Source organism: Salvelinus fontinalis, chromosome 5 (assembly GCF_029448725.1).
Source record: "Salvelinus fontinalis isolate EN_2023a chromosome 5, ASM2944872v1, whole genome shotgun sequence".
Classification (NCBI taxonomy): Eukaryota; Metazoa; Chordata; class Actinopteri; order Salmoniformes; family Salmonidae; genus Salvelinus; species Salvelinus fontinalis.
The window spans coordinates 54,225,014-54,245,589 of record NC_074669.1 but is presented as its reverse complement, the minus strand read 5'-3'; the positions used below and the strand labels follow the sequence as shown (position 1 = coordinate 54,245,589).

At 43.1% G+C, this 20,576-nt stretch overlaps 1 protein-coding gene and 1 long non-coding RNA gene across 2 annotated transcripts; both read left to right on the top strand.

Annotated features, from left to right (window-relative positions):
* The first annotated feature begins 290 nt into the window (after positions 1-290).
* LOC129856121 (mucin-2-like) lies at positions 291-10,040 on the top strand. The gene is made up of 4 exons (XM_055924226.1): positions 291-977; positions 1,756-1,927; positions 2,068-5,754; positions 6,724-10,040. Exons 1-4 carry the CDS (start codon positions 291-293, stop codon positions 10,038-10,040), a joined length of 7,863 nt encoding a protein of 2,620 aa, XP_055780201.1.
* Positions 10,041-10,092: 52 nt separating this feature from the next.
* LOC129854798 (uncharacterized) lies at positions 10,093-13,532 on the top strand. The gene is made up of 3 exons (XR_008759382.1): positions 10,093-10,159; positions 10,322-10,467; positions 12,801-13,532. It is a non-coding gene; the product is annotated as an uncharacterized LOC129854798 (long non-coding RNA).
* The last annotated feature ends 7,044 nt before the right edge of the window (positions 13,533-20,576 follow it).

Sequence of the window (20,576 nt, the reverse complement as noted above, 5' to 3'; positions counted from 1 at the left end):
CAGAACTCCAGAATAACACGACTGCTACTACGACTACCAACACAATGACAGCTGCTCCCACAATTACCACAGCGTCCCCTACAACAACCACAGCTGCTGCTACGACAACCACAGCCATGCCAACAATAACCACAGCCATGCCAACAATAACCACAGCTGCTCCCGAAACAACAACAGATGTTCCAACAACAACCACAGCCACACCAATGACATCTACAGCTGTGGCTCTGACAAGTACAACTGTGGCTACAACAATCACAGCTGCAATTGAATCAACCACATCTGCGTCAATGACAACCACAGCCGTAGCTCCGAAAACCATATCCACAGCTCCAACAACCACAGTTGTCCCCATAACAACCCCAGATGCTCCCACAACAACCACATCTGCACCAACCACAACCACAGCAACTCCAAAAACATCTACAGCGGAGGCTTCAACAAGTACAGCTGAGCAAACAACAACCACAGTTGCACCAACAACAACCACAGCTTCTTCCACAACAACCACAGCTGCTCCCACAACAACAACTGGTGTTGCTACAACAACAAAAGATGCAGCAACAACAACCAACGTCCTAACCACCACAAGCACATCTGCTCCAACTTCAATAACAGATTCACCCACAACAACCGCAAGTGCTCCCACAACAACAGCAGATCCATCAACTGAAGTATATTCCACAACCACATCTGCACACACAACAACCACAGCTGGTGAAACAACAACAACAGCTACAGCAACAACACCCAAAACCTCGCCCACAACAACCACAGCTGCTCCCACTACAAACACAGCTGCTTCCACAACAACCACATCTACACCAACCACAACCACAGCAACTCCAATAACATCTACAGCGGAGACTTCAACAAGTACAGCTGAGGAAACAACAACCACAGTTGCACCAACAACAACCACAGCGGCTCCCACAACAACCACAGCTGCTCCCACAACAACCACAGCTGCTCCCACTACAACCACAGCTGCTTCCACAACAACCACATCTACACCAACCACAACCACAGCAACTCCAATAACATCTACAACAGAGACTTCAACAAGTACAGCTGAGGAAACAACAACCACAGTTGCACCAACAACAATAAAAGCTTCTTCCACAACAACAACAGCTGCTCCCACAACAACCACAGCTGCACCAACCACAACGACAAACACAGCAACTCCAATAACATCTACAGCAGACTCTTCAACAAGTACAGCTAAGGACACAAAATCCACAATTGCACCAGCAACAACCACATCATCTTCCACAAAGACCACAGCTGCTCCCACAACAACCAAAGCTGCTGATACAACAACAACAGCTACAGCTACAACAACAACAACCAAAACTTCGCCCACAACAACCACAGCTGCTGATACAACAACAACAGCTACAGCAACAACAGCCAAAACCACGCCCACAAAAACCACAGCTGCTCCCACTACAAACACAGCTGCTTCCACAACAACCACATCTACACCAACCACAACCACAGCAACTCCAATAACATCTACAGCGGAGACTTCAACAAGTACAGCTGAGGAAACAACAACCAAAGTTGCACCAACAACAACCACAGCTGCTCCCACAACAACCACAGCTGCTGATACAACAACAACAGCTACAGCAACAACAGCCAAAACCACGCCCACAAAAACCACAGCTGCTCCCACTACAAACACAGCTGCTTCCACAACAACCACATCTGCACCAACCACAACCACAGCAACTCCAATAACATCTACAGCGGAGACTTCAACAAGTACAGCTGAGGAAACAACAACCAGAGTTGCACCAACAACAACCACAGCTGCTGATACAACAACAACAGCTACAGCAACAGCACCCAAAACTTCGCCCACAACAACCACAGCTGCTGATACAACAACAACAGCTACAGCAAAAGCACCCAAAACCACGCCCACAACAACCACAGCTGCTCCCACTACAAACACAGCTGCTCCCACAACAACCACAACCACAGCAACTCCAATAACATCTACAGCGGAGACTTCAACAAGTACAGCTGAGGAAACAACAACCACAGTTGCACCAACAACAACTACAGCTGCTCCCACAACAACGACAGCTGCTGATACAACAACAACAGCTACAGCAACAGCACCCAAAACTTCGCCCACAACAACCACAGCTGCTGATACAAAAACAACAGCTACAGCAACAACACCCAAAACCTCGCCCACAACAACCAAAGCTGCTCCCACAACAACCACATCTGCACCAACCACAACCACAACCACATTAACTCCAATAACATCTACAGCGGAGACTTCAACAAGTACAGCTGAGGAAACAACAACCACAGTTGCACCAACAACAACCACAGCTTCTTCCACAACAACCAAAGCTGCTCCCACAACAACAACTGGTGTTGCTACAACAACAAAAGATGCAGCAACAACAATCAACGTTCTAACCACCACAAGCACATCTGCTCCAACTTCAATAACAGATTCACCCACAACAACCGCAAGTGCTCCCACAACAACAGCAGATCCATCAACTGAAGTTTTTTCCACAACCACATCTGCACACACAACAACCACAGCTGGTGAAACAACAACAACAACAACAGCTACAGCAACAACACCCAAAACCTCGCCCACAACAACCACAGCTGCTCCCACTACTAACACAGCTGCTCCCACAACAACCACATCTGCACCAACCACAACCACAGCAACTCCAATAACATCTACAGCGGAGACTTCAACAAGTACAGCTGAGGAAACAACAAACACAGTTGCACCAACAACAACCAAAGCTTCTTCCACAACAACCACAGCTACTCCCACAACAACCACAGCTGCTCCCACAACAACCACAGCTGCTCCCACATCAACCACAGCTGCTGATACAACAACCACAGCTACAGCAACAAGACCCAAAACCTCGCCCACAACAAATACAGCTGCTCCCACTACAACCACATCTGCATCAACCACAACCAAAGCAACTCCAAGAACATCTACAGCAGACGCTTCAACAAGTACAGCTAAGGACACAAAATCCACAATTGCAACGGCAACAACCACATCATCTTCCACAACGACCACAGCTGCTCCCACAACAACCACAGCTGCTGATACAACAACAACAGCTACAGCTACAACAACAACAACCAAAACTTCGCCCACAACAACCACAGCTGCTGATACAACAACAACAGCTACAGCAACAACAGCCAAAACCACGCCCACAACAACAACAGCTGCTCCCACTACAAACACAGCTGCTTCCACAACAACCACATCTACACCAACCAAAACCACAGCAACTCCATTAACATCTACAGCGGAGACTTCAACAAGTACAGCTGAGGAAACAACAACCACAGTTGCACCAACAACAACCACAGCGGCTCCCACAACAACCACAGCTGCTGATACAACAACAACAGCTACAGCAACAGCACCCAAAACTTCGCCCACAACAACCACAGCTGCTGATACAACAACAACAGCTACAGCAACAACACCCAAAACCTCGCCCACAACAACCACAGCTGCTCCCACAACAACCACATCTGCACCAACCACAACCACAGCAACTCCAATAACATCTACAGCGGAGACTTCAACAAGTACAGCTGAGGAAACAACAAACACAGTTGCACCAACAACAACCAAAGCTTCTTCCACAACAACCACAGCTGCTCCCACAACAACAACTGGTGTTGCAACAACAACAAAAGATGCAGCAACAACAACCAACGTCCTAACCACCACAAGCACATCTGCTCCAACTTCAATAACAGATTCACCCACAACAACCGCAAGTGCTCCCACAACAACAGCAGATCCATCAACTGAAGTTTTTTCCACAACCACATCTGCACCCACAACAACCACAGCTGCTGAAACAACAACAGCTACAGCAACAACACCCAAAACCTTGCCCACAACAACCACAGCTGCTCCCACTACAAACACAGATGCTCCCACAACAACCACATCTACACCAACCACAACCACAGCAACTCCAATAACATCTACAGCGGAGGCTTCAACAAGTACAGCTGAGGAAACAACAAACACAGTTGCACCGACAACAACGTCAGCTTCTTCCACAACAACCAAAGCTGCTCCCACAACAACAACTGGTGTTGATACAACAACAAAAGATGCAGCAACAACAACCAACGTCCTAACCACCACAAGCACATCTGCTCCAACTTCAATAACAGATTCACCCACAACAACCGCAAGTGCTCCCACAACAACAGCAGATCCATCAACTGAAGTTTTTTCCACAACCACATCTGCACACACAACAACCACAGCTGGTGAAACAACAACAACAACAACAGCTACAGCAACAACACCCAAAACCTCGCCCACAACAACCACAGCTGCTCCCACTACTAACACAGCTGCTCCCACAACAACCACATCTGCACCAACCACAACCACAGCAACTCCAATAACATCTACAGCGGAGACTTCAACAAGTACAGCTGAGGAAACAACAAACACAGTTGCACCAACAACAACCAAAGCTTCTTCCACAACAACCACAGCTACTCCCACAACAACCACAGCTGCTCCCACATCAACCACAGCTGCTGATACAACAACCACAGCTACAGCAACAAGACCCAAAACCTCGCCCACAACAAATACAGCTGCTCCCACTACAACCACATCTGCATCAACCACAACCACAGCAACTCCAAGAACATCTACAGCAGACGCTTCAACAAGTACAGCTAAGGACACAAAATCCACAATTGCAACGGCAACAACCACATCATCTTCCACAACGACCACGGCTGCTCCCACAACAACCACAGCTGCTGATACAACAACAACAGCTACAGCTACAACAACAACAACCAAAACTTCGCCCACAACAACCACAGCTGCTGATACAACAACAACAGCTACAGCAACAACAGCCAAAACCACGCCCACAACAACAACAGCTGCTCCCACTAAAAACACAGCTGCTTCCACAACAACCACATCTACACCAACCAAAACCACAGCAACTCCATTAACATCTACAGCGGAGACTTCAACAAGTACAGCTGAGGAAACAACAACCACAGTTGCACCAACAACAACCACAGCGGCTCCCACAACAACCACAGCTGCTGATACAACAACAACAGCTACAGCAACAGCACCCAAAACTTCGCCCACAACAACCACAGCTGCTGATACAACAACAACAGCTACAGCAACAACACTCAAAACCTCGCCCACAACAACCACAGCTGCTCCCACAACAACCACATCTGCACCAACCACAACCACAGCAACTCCAATAACATCTACAGCGGAGACTTCAACAAGTACAGCTGAGGAAACAACAAACACAGTTGCACCAACAACAACCAAAGCTTCTTCCACAACAACCACAGCTGCTCCCACAACAACAACTGGTGTTGCAACAACAACAAAAGATGCAGCAACAACAACCAACGTCCTAACCACCACAAGCACATCTGCTCCAACTTCAATAACAGATTCACCCACAACAACTGCAAGTGCTCCCACAACAACAGCAGATCCATCAACTGAAGTTTTTTCCACAACCACATCTGCACCCACAACAACCACAGCTGCTGAAACAACAACAGCTACAGCAACAACACCCAAAACCTTGCCCACAACAACCACAGCTGCTCCCACTACAAACACAGATGCTCCCACAACAACCACATCTACACCAACCACAACCACAGCAACTCCAATAACATCTACAGCGGAGGCTTCAACAAGTACAGCTGAGGAAACAACAAACACAGTTGCACCGACAACAACGTCAGCTTTTTCCACAACAACCAAAACTGCTCCCACAACAACAACTGGTGTTGATACAACAACAAAAGATGCAGCAACAACAACCAACGTCCTAACCACCACAAGCACATCTGCTCCAACTTCAATAACAGATTCACCCACAACAACCGCAAGTGCTCCCACAACAACAGCAGATCCATCAACTGAAGTTTTTTCCACAACCACATCTGCACCCACAACAACCACAGCTGCTGAAACAACAACAGCTACAGCAACAACACCCAAAACCTTGCCCACAACAACCACAGCTGCTCCCACTACAAACACAGATGCTCCCACAACAACCACATCTACACCAACCACAACCACAGCAACTCCAATAACATCTACAGCGGAGGCTTCAACAAGTACAGCTGAGGAAACAACAAACACAGTTGCACCGACAACAACGTCAGCTTCTTCCACAACAACCAAAGCTGCTCCCACAACAACAACTGGTGTTGATACAACAACAAAAGATGCAGCAACAACAACCAACGTCCTAACCACCACAAGCACATCTGCTCCAACTTCAATAACAGATTCACCCACAACAACCGCAAGTGCTCCCACAACAACAGCAGATCCATCAACTGAAGTTTTTTCCACAACCACATCTGCACCCACAACAACCACAGCTGCTGAAACAACAACAGCTACAGCAACAACACCCAAAACCTTGCCCACAACAACCACAGCTGCTCCCACTACAAACACAGATGCTCCCACAACAACCACATCTACACCAACCACAACCACAGCAACTCCAATAACATCTACAGCGGAGGCTTCAACAAGTACAGCTGAGGAAACAACAAACACAGTTGCACCGACAACAACGTCAGCTTCTTCCACAACAACCAAAACTGCTCCCACAACAACAACTGGTGTTGATACAACAACAAAAGATGCAGCAACAACAACCAACGTCCTAACCACCACAAGCACATCTGCTCCAACTTCAATAACAGATTCACCCACAACAACCGCAAGTGCTCCCACAACAACAGCAGATCCATCAACTGAAGTTTTTTCCACAACCACATCTGCACCCACAACAACCACAGCTGCTGAAACAACAACAGCTACAGCAACAACACCCAAAACCTTGCCCACAACAACCACAGCTGCTCCCACTACAAACACAGATGCTCCCACAACAACCACATCTACACCAACCACAACCACAGCAACTCCAATAACATCTACAGCGGAGGCTTCAACAAGTACAGCTGAGGAAACAACAAACACAGTTGCACCGACAACAACGTCAGCTTCTTCCACAACAACCAAAGCTGCTCCCACAACAACAACTGGTGTTGATACAACAACAAAAGATGCAGCAACAACAACCAACGTCCTAACCACCACAAGCACATCTGCTCCAACTTCAATAACAGATTCACCCACAACAACCGCAAGTGCTCCCACAACAACAGCAGATCCATCAACTGAAATTTATTCCACAACCACATCTTCTTCCACAACAACCACAGCTGCTCCCACTACAAACACAGCTGCTCCCACAACAACCACATCTGCACCAACCACAACCACAGCAACTCCAATAACATCTACAACGGAGACTTCAACAAGTACAGCTGAGGAAACAACAACCACAGTTGCACCAACAACAACCACAGCCTCTTCCACAACAACCACAGCTGCTCCCACAACAACCACAGCTGCTGATACAACAACAACAACAGTTACAGCAACAAGAACCAAAACCTCACCCACAACAAATACAGCTGCTCCCACTACAACCACATCTGCACCAACCACAACCACAGCAACTCCAATAACATCTACAGCGGAGGCTTCAACAAGTACAGCTGAGGAAAAAACAAACACAGTTGCACCGACAACAATGTCAGCTTCTTCCACAACAACCAAAGCTGCTCCCACAACAACAACTGGTTTTGATACAACAACAAAAGATGCAGCAACAACAACCAACGTCCTAACCACCACAAGCACATCTGCTTCAACTTCAATAACAGATTCACCCACAACAACCGCAAGTGCTCCCACAACAACAGCAGATCCATCAACTGAAATTTATTCCACAACCACATCTTCTTCCACAACAACCACAGCTGCTCCCACTACAAACACAGCTGCTCCCACAACAACCACATCTGCACCAACCACAACCACAGCAACTCCAATAACATCTACAACGGAGACTTCAACAAGTACAGCTGAGGAAACAACAAACACAGTTGCACCGACAACAATGTCAGCTTCTTCCACAACAACCAAAGCTGCTCCCACAACAACAACTGGTTTTGATACAACAACAAAAGATGCAACAACAACAACCAACGTCCTAACCACCACAAGCACATCTGCTCCAACTACAATAACAGATTCACCCACAACAACCACATCTGCTCCCACAACAACCACATCTGCTCCCACCACAACCACATCTGCCCCAAGCACAACCACAGCAAATCCAATAACATCTACAGCAGACGCTTCAACAAGTACAGCTGAGGACACAAAATCCACAATTGCACCAGCAACAACCATATCATCTTCCACAACAACCACAGCTGCTCCCACAACAACCACAGCTGCTGATACAACAACAACAGCTACAGCAACAAGACCCAAAACCTCGCCCACAACAAACACAGCTGCTCCCACTACAACCACATCTGCACCAACCACAACCACAGCAACTCCAATAACATCTACTGCGGAGGCTTCAACACGTACAGCTGAGGAAACAACAAACAAAGTTGCACCGACAACAACGTCAGCTTCTTCCACAACAACCAAAGCTATACCCACAACAACAACTGGTGTTGATACAACAACAAAAGATGCAGCAACAACAACCAACGTCCTAACCACCACAAGCACATCTGCTCCAACTACAATAACAGATTCACCCACAACAACCGCAAGTGCTCCCACAACAACAGCAGATCCATCAACTGAAATTTATTCCACAACCACATCTGCTCCCACAACAACCACATCTGCTCCCACTACAAACACAGCTGCTCCCACAACAACCACATCTGCACCAACCCCAACCACAGCAACTCCAATAACATCTACAGTGGAGGATTCAACAAGTACAGCTGAGGAAACAACAACCACAGGTGCTCCAACAACAACCACAGCTGCTCCCACAGCAACATCTGGTGTTGCTACAACAACAAAAGATGCAGCAACAGTAACCAATGTCCTGCCCACCACAACCACATCTGCTCCAACTACAATCACATCTGCACCAAGCACAACCATAGCAACTCCAATAACATCTACAGCAGATGCTTCAACAAGTACAGCTGAGGACACAAAATCCACAATTGCACCAGCAACAACCACATCATCTTCCACAACAACCACATCTGCTCCCAGATCAACCACAGCTGCTGATACAACAACCACAGCTACAGCAACAAGACCCAAAACCTCGCCCACAACAAATACAGCTGCTCCCACTACATCCACATCTGCACCAACCACAACCTCAGCAACTCCAATAACATCTACTGTGGAGGCTTCAACAAGTACAGCTGAGGGGACAACAACCACAGTTGCACCAACAACAACCACAGCTTCTTCCACAACAACCACAGCTGCTCCCACAAAACCAACAAAAGATGCAGCGACAACAACCAACGTCCTAACTACCACAACCACATCTGCTCCAACTACAATAACAGGTTCACCCACAACAACCGCAAGTGCTCCCACAACCACAACATTTGCACGAACAACATCCACAGCTGCCGCTATGACAACAGCCACCCCTACAACAACTACAACTGCTCCCACAACAACCACAGCAGTGCCAACATCAACCACAGCAGCTCCCACTACACACACAGCTTCACCATCGACAACCACAGTTGCCGCAAAGACCACCAACACCCACCACACAACGACCCATGTTTCAGCCACAACAACCACAGCTGCTGTAACTACCACAGCTACACCAACATCAACTACAGCTGCTAAGACAACAACAACTGTTTCCCCAACCACCGCATCCACAAACCCTCCAACGTCAAATGAAGGTGTACTTATTCTAAAGTTCCGGATGTACCGTACGTTTATCGAAGCCTACGGAAATTCAAGTTCCTTGGATTACATTACTTTGGCTTTAAATGTCACAACTGAGGTAAAAGTTGTCATTAATAGAAATATTGAAATGGACATTTACAAAAAATATCTTTCTTGGTATCTTTTTTGTCCTTAAAATCATTTTTTTGTCCTTAAAATACTCATTATGCCCTCTGATATCTTTCTACAGTTGACTCGAGGATACAAAAGTGTCTATCCTGTAACCTTCCTCAGAATCATCATCATCAGTTTCTGGTATGTTAAGTTTTCATTTTGGTTCATATTTCTACAACTTACTTGCAGCTAGAACAAATGTGTTATTTACGTTTACCATTATTTAAAAATACTAATACAACTACAACCAATAATAATAACTTTTATCCCATTTCACACACATTCTACTTCTTTGATTTTTAGGTCTGGGTCTGTGGGTGTGACAACCAACGTGTTCTTCACAAATCAGTCAGTGGTCCCTAACGTTACAGATATAGTGGAATCCCTCAAGACATCCATCAACATGGACAAGGTTTTCTTAGATGTTATTCCTGGCAGTATCGAAGCTGGTAAGGATGAATCTTAACACAATATTTATGAAATTTCATACAGTGCTAATGATTGTTTGAAGCAATATTTTCATCTGGGACACCATGTTGTTGTTGTTGTTGTTTTGTATGCCCAAAGCTTATTTACCAGCCCTGGTTTCATCAGTCGTGACCAAATTACATCACAATTTAAATACTGTACCTCATTTAAAGGTCTATCTTCTCATTTCAAAACCATTTCAATCATGGTAGTCTCTTATAAGACGATCTTTACCCATAGATGTGAGCAAAAATGATTCTGGTTCTCTGGTTTATATCACTGATTATTTGAATCAGGAATGGGCAACTTTGATTGAGTTGGGGGCCACAACAAAACGTGAGGTTGCAGTGGCTGGTGGGTCTTCATACCCACATCCCACATTTGCCATGGGGCGTAACAAAATTGTTGCTGTTGTAAAGCAAGTTTGCTGCAAATCTACACATTTTGCCATGGGCCGGAGATAAAAAATTTGAAGTTTTACACCTTGTATATTCTATTATTGTAATGCTCAACAGTAGTTGAGACCCTGACTGAGTCCCTAAAAATATTGTGTATATATCTACAGTGCATTCAGAAAGTATTCAGACCCCTTGACGTTTTCCAAATTTTGTTACGCTACAGCCTTATTCTAAAATGACAGCAGTTGGGTAAAACTGTAGAACCCAGTTCCTTCATTTGAATATAAAAAGGGATTTTATCAAACAAAACTATGCTACATTTTATGTCTGGGACCCTCTGGATGACAAATCAGAGCAAGATTATCAAACCAGGTCCTGTGATAAAAGTGTTTTGTTGTTGTTCACTATCCTCAAAATAATAGCATCATATTTTTTTGCTGTAATATATGCTGTAAATTGGACACTGCAGTTCGATTAACAACAATTTATGATTTCTGCCCATAAATGACATGTTGATGTCCCGGAAGTGGCTGTTGTTTAAAACATCATTCTAGTCACAATATTGCATATTGATCAACAATTGTCCAAATTTAGTGAAACCGATCCCATAGAGGTTAAATCGTTTTTTCCCCCTCATCAATCTTCACACATAATGACAAAGCAAAAATGGGTGAAGAAAGTTTTGCAAATGTTTTAAAAATAAACACTGAATATAACATTTACATAAGTATTCAGAACGTTTACTCAATAAGTTGTTGAAGCACCTTTGGCAGCAATTATAGCCTCGTGTCTATTTGGGTATGACTCTACAAACTTGGCACACCTGTAAAACATCCCCACAGCATGATGCTGCCACCACCATGCTTCACCATAGGGATGGTGTCAGGTTTCCTGCAGACAAGACGCTTGGCATTTACGCCAAAGAATACAATCTTGGTTTCATCAGACCATATAATCTTGTTTCTCATGGATTGAGAGTCTATAGGTGCCTTTTGACTAACTCCAAGCGGGCTGTTTTACTGAGAAGTTGCTTCCTTCTGGCCACACTACCATAAAGGCCTGATTGGTTGAAAACTGCAGAGATGGTTGTCCTTCTGGAAGGTTCTCCCATCTCCACAGAGGAACGTATAGAGCTCTGTCAGGGTGACTATCATGTTCTTGGTCTCCTCCCTGACCAAGGCCTTTTTCCCCTGATTACTCAGTTTGGCCAGGCAACCAGCTCTAGGAAGAGGCTTGTTGTTCCAAACTTCTTCCATTTAAGAATGATGGAGGCCACTGTGTTCTTAGGGACCTTCAATGCTGCAGAAAGGTTTTGGTACCCTTCTCCAGAGGTGTGCCTAGACACATCCCTGTCTCAGAGCTCTACAGACAATTCCTTCGACCTCATGGCTTGGTTTTTGCTTTGACATGCCCTTTCAACTGTGGGACCTTATATAGACAGGTGTGTGTCTTTACAAATCATGTCCAATCAATTGAATTTACCACAGGTGGACTAAAATCAAGTTTTAGAAACATCTCAAGGATGATCACTGAGCTTAATTTCAAGTCTCATAGCAAAGGGTTTGAATACTTATGTAAATAAGGTATTTCTGTTTTTTATTTTTACATTCAATGTCTAAAAACCTGTTTATTCTTTGTCATCATGATGTATTGTGAGTAGATTGATGAGGGGGAAAAAACTGTTAAAAACATTTTACAATAAGCCTGTAATGTAACAAAATGGGGAAAATGTCAAGGGGTCTGAATACTTTCCGAATGTACTGTATAAATATACTAAAAGGAGGCTGCTGACCGCCAGTTGATCATCCCTGATTAGGATGAATCGTTTTAAAGCCTACATCTTTTATATTTTTGCAGACTTTGGGGAAGGCTTTGCAGAGGCTTTTAAATTGTCCAAATCTGATTTTTTTTAACAGAACTCCGGAACTTGCCGACCACTGCTACGACTAGTGCTACGACCACTGCTACGACCACTGCTACGACTACTGCTACAACTACTGCAACCACCACGACAATGACACCAGCAGCAGCCACGAAAACTACAGAGTGTTCGCATACCTCCAGCAACGCTATGGGAAGAAACAGACCTCAAGAAATGGTCACTTTACTACTTGCTTTCATGCTGATCTATTTCTTCTGAACAGAATAACTCTAGGACTCATTTAAACCCATTAAGTATAACAAATTCCATAATTAAAGCATATATAACTTCACCTATTAAGATTTAGAGAAGTGAAGAAACAACTAATACTGTCTTGAAGCATAAAAATGTTTGTCTAATTTATTTAAACAAAATTGGCCTCAATAGAAAATAATTCACAAAATAATGCTTATAATGTAATGAAGCTGATTCTGCCACAATACCAGAAAATGTATGTATCATTGTGAAATTGTGTGATGTTTTGCTATTTAATATTTACATTTTGTTTTAGTATATTGCAATAGCTTATGAATCATATAATATCATATAAATGAAATTAACTAATTTAATTATAAAATAAGCATGTAAACCTAATTGTCTATTCTGTCATCTATATTTTTCCTTATTGTAAACCAACTCTAGCCATTCGTTGTAATCTTTGGAAATTACTTTGAAAACCTTTGAATAAATAAGGTCATATAAAACCATACACCAATAAACATGTATTAACAAAAACCCTTTAGATATATGTATTGTAATAACACTGAAATAAACAAAAATGGATCTCATCAATGTTGTTGCGGTCTACATAATACATTATACAGACCGTACTCAGAGATATTGAGTGCTATGAACTTGAAAATGTTCAACAGGCTGTAAATCACTGAGTTGTATATTTCCCGAAATGCCTGACAAACAAAATGTTGGCTGGAGGAAGTATAGCAAGTGAGATCTCATAACAGATATCATACACTTCAGGAAGTACTCACACTCCTTGACTTTTTCAGAAAGAAAATGTTACAGACTATATAAAATTGATTAAATAAGATTTTGTGTCAGTGGTTTACACACAATACCGCATGATGTCATAAACAAATTACGTTTTTAGACATTTTATACATTAATAGAAAAAGAACATCTGAAATGTCTTTAGTTAATAAGTATTCAACGCTGTTGTTATGGCTAGCTTAAATGTAACGGCTGTTGGAAGGAGAGGACCAAGGTGCAGCGTGGTACGTGTCCATATTTATTAAATGAACACTGAAATAACAAAAATAACGACCGAAACAGTTCTGGCTGGTGCAGACACACAACAGGAAACAACTACCCACCAAGCACAGGTGGGAATGAGGCTACCTAAGTATGGTTCTCAATCACAGACAACGATAGACAGCTGCCTCTGATTGAGAACCACACCAGGCCAAACACCTAGAAATACAAAACATAGAACAAAACATAGAATGCCCACCCCAACTCACGCCCTGACCAAACCAAAATAGAGACATAAACAAGGAACTAAGGTCAGGGCCTGACACTAAAGAGTACAAATCTGCTCTACCCTTGTGTTGTCTTAAGTGTCAAAAATTACCCTTAAGCCACTATGTTTAAAAGCAGAGAAACTCCCTAAATGTTTTCAACTTGACATTTTATGACTTTTCCTAGAGTGACCCCAACATTAGAAAAAGTGAAACATTGCCTTTGTTCATATTTCCATGAAAGCTGTACACCACCTGGGTACAAAGATTGTCTTAGGGTCATTTTTGAGCCCCAGTTATAAAATCATTTACATACCACAATAACCACAAAGACACACACACGCGCACACAATGAGAAATTGAGATTATGTGTGCTACTGATTGAACACAGACAAAGTAAAACGTTCTTGTGCATGTGCAGCATCTCCCCTCCACGACCCCACACATGACTCCAGTTCACAGAGAAAATAAAAACAGTTTCAGACAAAATAAAAATAGTTTCAGACAAAATAAAAATGTCTTAAAAGCATTGTTTATTAATGGGGAATGCAATTAGAGGCTATACAGGTGCTGCAGATGACAGTCCCCCCCAGTTTTCTCTTGCCTGAAGCCATGAGTGCACGTCTCAGTGCCTGATTTTTTTCAGATGTCCAGGAGGAACAAGAGAACAATGATTTAGAAGAGGGGGTATCTGGAGAAGAAGATGGGGAAGAATACAACCCAGAGCACGATGCATCATCTTCAGATGAAGAAGAAATCCCCCAAACTGAAAGAGAAACAGTTTTGTCGAAGAACAGCACAATAATATGGTCCTTGTCACCATATGACAACCAGGGCAGGATGGCAGCACAAAATGTCATAAGGATGACCCCAGGGCCCACAAGACATGCAGTTGCCCATGCCGAGGACATAGCCTCAGCATTCTACATGTTCATTACAAAAGCCATTGAAAAAAATCATCCTGGAGATTACATATTTCCGTAATAACGGAGACAACCGGAACAGGATGGAGAAGATTGACCTGCGTGCCTACATAGGGCTGCTACACTTAGTGGGTGTGTATAGGTCCCGAGGCAAGGCTACATGTAGACTCTGGGATGCAGAGAGTGGAAGGGCGATTTTCCGTGCCACGATTCCACTGAAAGTCTTTCACACTTTCTCAAGAATGCCACGATTTGAGAACAGTGAGTCAAGACCCAATGGCAGACTCAACAGCCTTGATTTCTCTAATGACTGCCTCGCCTGGTTCACCAACTACTTCTCAGACAGAGTTCAGTGTGTCAAATAGAAGGGCCTGTTGTCCGGACCTCTGTCAGTCTCTATGGGGGTGCCACAGGGTTCAATCCTCGGGCCGACTCTTCTCTCTGTATACATCAATGATGTCGCTCTTGCTGCAGAAAATTCTCTGATCCACCTCTACGCAGACGACACCATTCTGTATACTTCTGGCCCTTCTTTGGACACTGTGTTAACTAGCCTCCAAACGAGCTTCAATGCCATACAACTCTCATTCAGTGGCCTACAACTGCTCCTAAATGCAAGTAAAACTAAATGCATGCTCTTCAACCGATCGCTGCCCACACCTGCCCGCCCGTCCAGCATCACTACTCTGGACGGCTCTGACTTAGAATATGTGGACAACTACAAATACCTAGGTGTCTGGATGGACTGAAAACTCTCCTTCCAGACTCACATTAACATCGGTAGCCCTGCCCCCTGGTAAACAGTGTATTATCGCTGGATGATTTGTTTTAAGTCTAATACTGTGGGTAATGGAGTCGCCAATGACTAGGGTTTCAATTTGTCAGAGCTAATGGTGGGAAGCTTCGGCGTCTCAGATCCCGTAACGGGAGGTAGAGACCAGAGAGGGCTCGGCCTCTGACTCCGACTCGCTGCTTAATGGGGAGAACTGGTTGAAAGTTTCTGTCGGCTGAATGGGCGACACCGGTTGAGCATTCCTACAGTATTTCCCTCCAGAAGCCATGAGAAAGTTGTCCGGCTGCGGGGACCATGCGAGGGGATTTATACTAAACGTTACTATCTGTACTTACTGGTGGCACAGCCGCTGTTTCATCCTTTCCTACACTGAAATTACCCTTGCCTAACGATTGCGTCTGAAGCTGGGCTTGCAGCACAGCTTTCCTCGCCGCAAGGCGATCGTTCTCCTGTATATTATGAGTACAGCGACTGCAATTAGAAGGCATCATGTAAATGTTACTACTTAGCTTCGGCTGTTGGAAGTCCTGACGAACCATGTCCAGATAAAACGTTTGGAGTGAAAAAGTTGAATAAAATAATGTTGAGTGAGGGAAAAACTAAAAATATAAACGGTAATTAAAAACCGTAAAGTTGTCAGGTAGCAAAGTAAGGTTGATGTGTCCTCATACAATGCCTTCATGATATGGAACAAGGTCAACCCTACCTGAACGCCTGGTAAGCGGAACAAGAGAAGGTTGTTCCGGGAGCAGCTGGGAAAGGCCCTTGTAACCCCACACATTCAAAGGGAGCGAGCGCACAGCAGCCTCTCATGCGCCTGTGAAAGCTGTTCGGGTGGCTCAATCTTGTCCTGATCCACCTGAGGCTGCAGCTGGGGTAGGCAAGAGGAGGAAATGCCAATTCTGCCACACAAAGGACTGTAAAACAAATACTGTGTGCTGCACATGTGAGAAATACATCTACAAAATTCCATGCACACACATTTTCATACTGTCCTACAAGCGCTAATTAGAGTTGGTTGTTTTATGTTCACGTTTTTGTTTTGTATCTATCATCTTATTTTTGTCAGGACCCGGTTACGAACTCAGGTCTCCGGTGAGAGAAACAGTCAATTATCAAACTGAGCCACTAATAGTCTGCAGAACCCAGAAGATGAGGCAGACATAGCAGTACTTGAGACGGTGTTTTAATAAAGTAAAAAGGAAAGTACTTCAGGCAAAAAAATATAAATCCACAACGTCAAAAGTAATTCCAAGAGAAAAAAGGTATCCTCCAAGTCATAAGGTAAATCCACAAAAGTGGTAAGCACAGCAGGGAAAAAACCTCAAAAGAAAAATCAAAGAAAATAAATAAACGAGAACAAAAACAGAGTACCTCAAGAGAAACCGGCTGGAGTAACAAAAGTTCACAGCATGGCTGGGGCTGGGTGCTAACATTCAAACACAGAGCAAAGAACTGAGGAAAACTAAGGGTTTAAATACATACAAGGGAAACGAGGCACAGGTGAAAATAATAACTGGAAACAAGGGAAAACAAAAGGGTCAAAAAAGCCCAATGGGGCATCTAGTGACCAAAACCGGAATAATCCTGTCCAAATCCTGACAATTTTATTCTTATTTATTGTTTTTGTTTATACACCTTGTGGGTGGGGGCAATGGTTAAAAAAATGGGTTTTGAATTCCTCATTGTACAGTATATAAGAATATATCACTATGTTGTCAAATAAGTAAAAGATTGTTATTGTTTCCGTTCAATAAAATGCATTCAAAACTACTTTCTGCACATTTCTGCTACTTTCTTAGAAAATACAAGTGCTATCTCTTTCTACAAAATGCGTATGTTTACACCTATAGAGTACCTTTAGCAATAAAGTCACTTTAAAACCTCATTCCTTATGATTACTGAAGGGGTTATTCGATGTGTTCCTATGGGCTATAATCGTGAAGGCCAAATTCAATATTCTATCAAATATATTTTATATATTTTTGGTAAAACTAAAGGGGTCCTAAAATTCAAAATCAAATTGTTAAATTACCATTTAATTTAATTTGAAATGAAATGAATTTATTTGGGTAACAGACATACAGTACCAGTCAAACTTTTGGACACACCTACTCATTCAAATTAAATCAAAACAAATTGTATTTGTCATATGCGCCGAATACAACAGGTGTAGACCTTACATTGAAATGCTTACTTACATGCCCTTAACCAACAATGCTTTAAGAAGTTAAGAAAATAAAGTGTTGAGTAAAAAATAAAAAATAAGTAACAATAATTAAACAGCAGCCGGAAAATAACAATAATGAGGCTATATACTGTACAGGGGGAATCGGTACAGAGTCAATGTGCGGGGGCATGTAGGTAGAGTTAAAGTGACTACGCATAGATAATAAACAGAGAGAAGCAGCAGTGTAAAAGAGGGGTCTGGGTAGCCCTTTGATTAGCTGTTCAGGAGTCTTATGGCTTCAAATAAAATAAAATGTTATTGGTCACATACACATGGTTAGCAGATGTTAATGCAAGTGTAGCGAAATGCTTGCGTGTCTAGTTCTGACAGCGCGGTAATATCTAACAAGCAATCTAAAAATGTATCAAAAACTACCTAATACACACAAATCTAAAGGGGTGAATGAGAATATGTACATATAAATATATGGATGAGAGATGGCCGAGCGGCATAGGCAATGTGCAATAGATGGTATAAAATATAGTATATACAGTTGAAGTCAGAAGATTACATACACCTTAGCCAAATACATTTAAACTCAGTTTTTCAGTATTCCTGACATGTAATCCTAGTAAAAAGTCCCTGTTTTAGGTCAGTTACAATCACCAATTTATTTTAAGATTGTGAAATGTCAGTATGATAGCAGAGAGAATGATTTATTTCAGCTTTTATTTCTTTCATCACATTCCCAGTGGGTCAGAAGTTTACATACACTCAATTAGTATTTGGTAGCATGGCCTTTAAATTGTTTAACTTGGGCCAAACATTTCGAGTAGCCTTCCACAAGCTTCCCACAATAGGTTTTGTGAATTTTGGCCCACTCCTCCTGACAGAGCTGGTGTAACGGAGTCAGGTTTGTAGGCCTCCTTGCTCGCACACGCTTTTTTAGTTCTACCCTCAAATTTTCTATTGGACTGATGTCAGCGCTTTGTGATGGGCACTCCAATACCTTGACTTGTTGTCCTTAAGCCATTTTGCCACAACTTTGGAAGTATGCTTGGGGTCATTCTCCATTTTGGAAGACCCACTTGAAACAAGGTTTAACTTCCTGAATGATGTCTTGAGATGTTGCTTCAATATATCCACATAATTTTCCTGCCACATGATGCCATCTATTTTGTGAAGTGCACCAGCCCCTCCTGCAGCAAAGCACCCCCACAACATGATGCTGCCACCCCCGTGCTTCACGGTTGGGATGGTGTTCTTCGGGTTGCAAGCCTCCCGCTTTTTCCTCCAAACATGATGATGGTCAAAACGGCCAAACAGTTCTATTTTTGTTTCATCAGACCAGAGGACATTTCTCCAAAAAGTACGATCTTTGTCCCCATGTGCAGTTGCAAACCGTAGTCTGGCTTTTTTATGGCAGTTTTGTTGCAGTGGCTTCTTCCTTGCTGAGCGTTCTTTCAGGTTATGCCGATATAGGACTCGTTTTACTGTGAAAATAGCTACTTTTGTACCTGTTTCCTCCAGCATCTTCACAGGGTCCTTTGCTGTGGTTCTGGGATTGATTTGCACTTTTCGCACCAAAGTACGTTCATCTCTAGGAGACAGAACGCATCTCCTTCCTGAGCGGTATGAAGGCTGCGTGGTCCCATGGTGTTTATACTGGTATACTATTGTTTGTACAGATGAACGTGGTACCTTCAGGCATTTGGAAATTGCTCCCAAGGATGAACCAGAGTTGTGGAGGTCTACAATTTTTTTCTGAGGTCTTGACTGATTTCTTTTGATTTTCCCAAGATGTCAAGCAAAGAGGCACTGAGTTTGAAGGTAGGCCTTGAAATACATCCACAGGTCAACCTCCAATTGACTGAAATTATGTCAATTAGCCTATCAGAAGCTTCTAAAGCCATGCCATCAGTTTCTGGAATTTTCCAAGCTGTTTAAAGGCACAGTCAATTTAGTGAATGTAAACTTCTGACCCACTGGAATTGTGATACAGTGAATTATAAGTGAAATAGTCTGTCTGTAAACAATTGTTGTAGAAATTACTTGTATCATGCACAAAGTAGATGCCTATACCGACTTGCCAAAACTATAGTTTGTTAACAAGAAGTTTGTGGAGTGGTTGAAAAATGAGTTTTAATGACTCCGAAGTAAGTATATGTAAATTTCCGACTTCAACTGTATATCTTCAAATTATGTAAATCATGGCAACTTACAGTGTGGCTATGATTTGAAACAGTAGTTGATAAGGTTTCATATGCATGTATGATTCTATCATTTAATATAGTATACTTTTCAAAATGCCTTTGTGCCACTATAGTCAAAAGATGAGATGATTTCAAATTAACAACATCAACATAGGTTTGGTCAGGAATTTGAAGAATCGGGTATTCTCGGCTGATGA

Excerpts from the sequence above, each read along its gene's own strand:
- LOC129856121 (XM_055924226.1), top strand. The coding sequence starts at position 291 with ATGACAACCACAGCCGTAGCTCCGAAAACCATATCCACAGCTCCAACA. Across the intron at positions 978-1,755 it reads CAACCACAGCTGCTCCCACT|CGGAGACTTCAACAAGTACA; the intron begins ACAACCACAGCT and ends TAACATCTACAG. Across the intron at positions 5,755-6,723 it reads TACAGCGGAGGCTTCAACAA|ATGCAGCAACAACAACCAAC; the intron begins GTACAGCTGAGG and ends CAACAACAAAAG.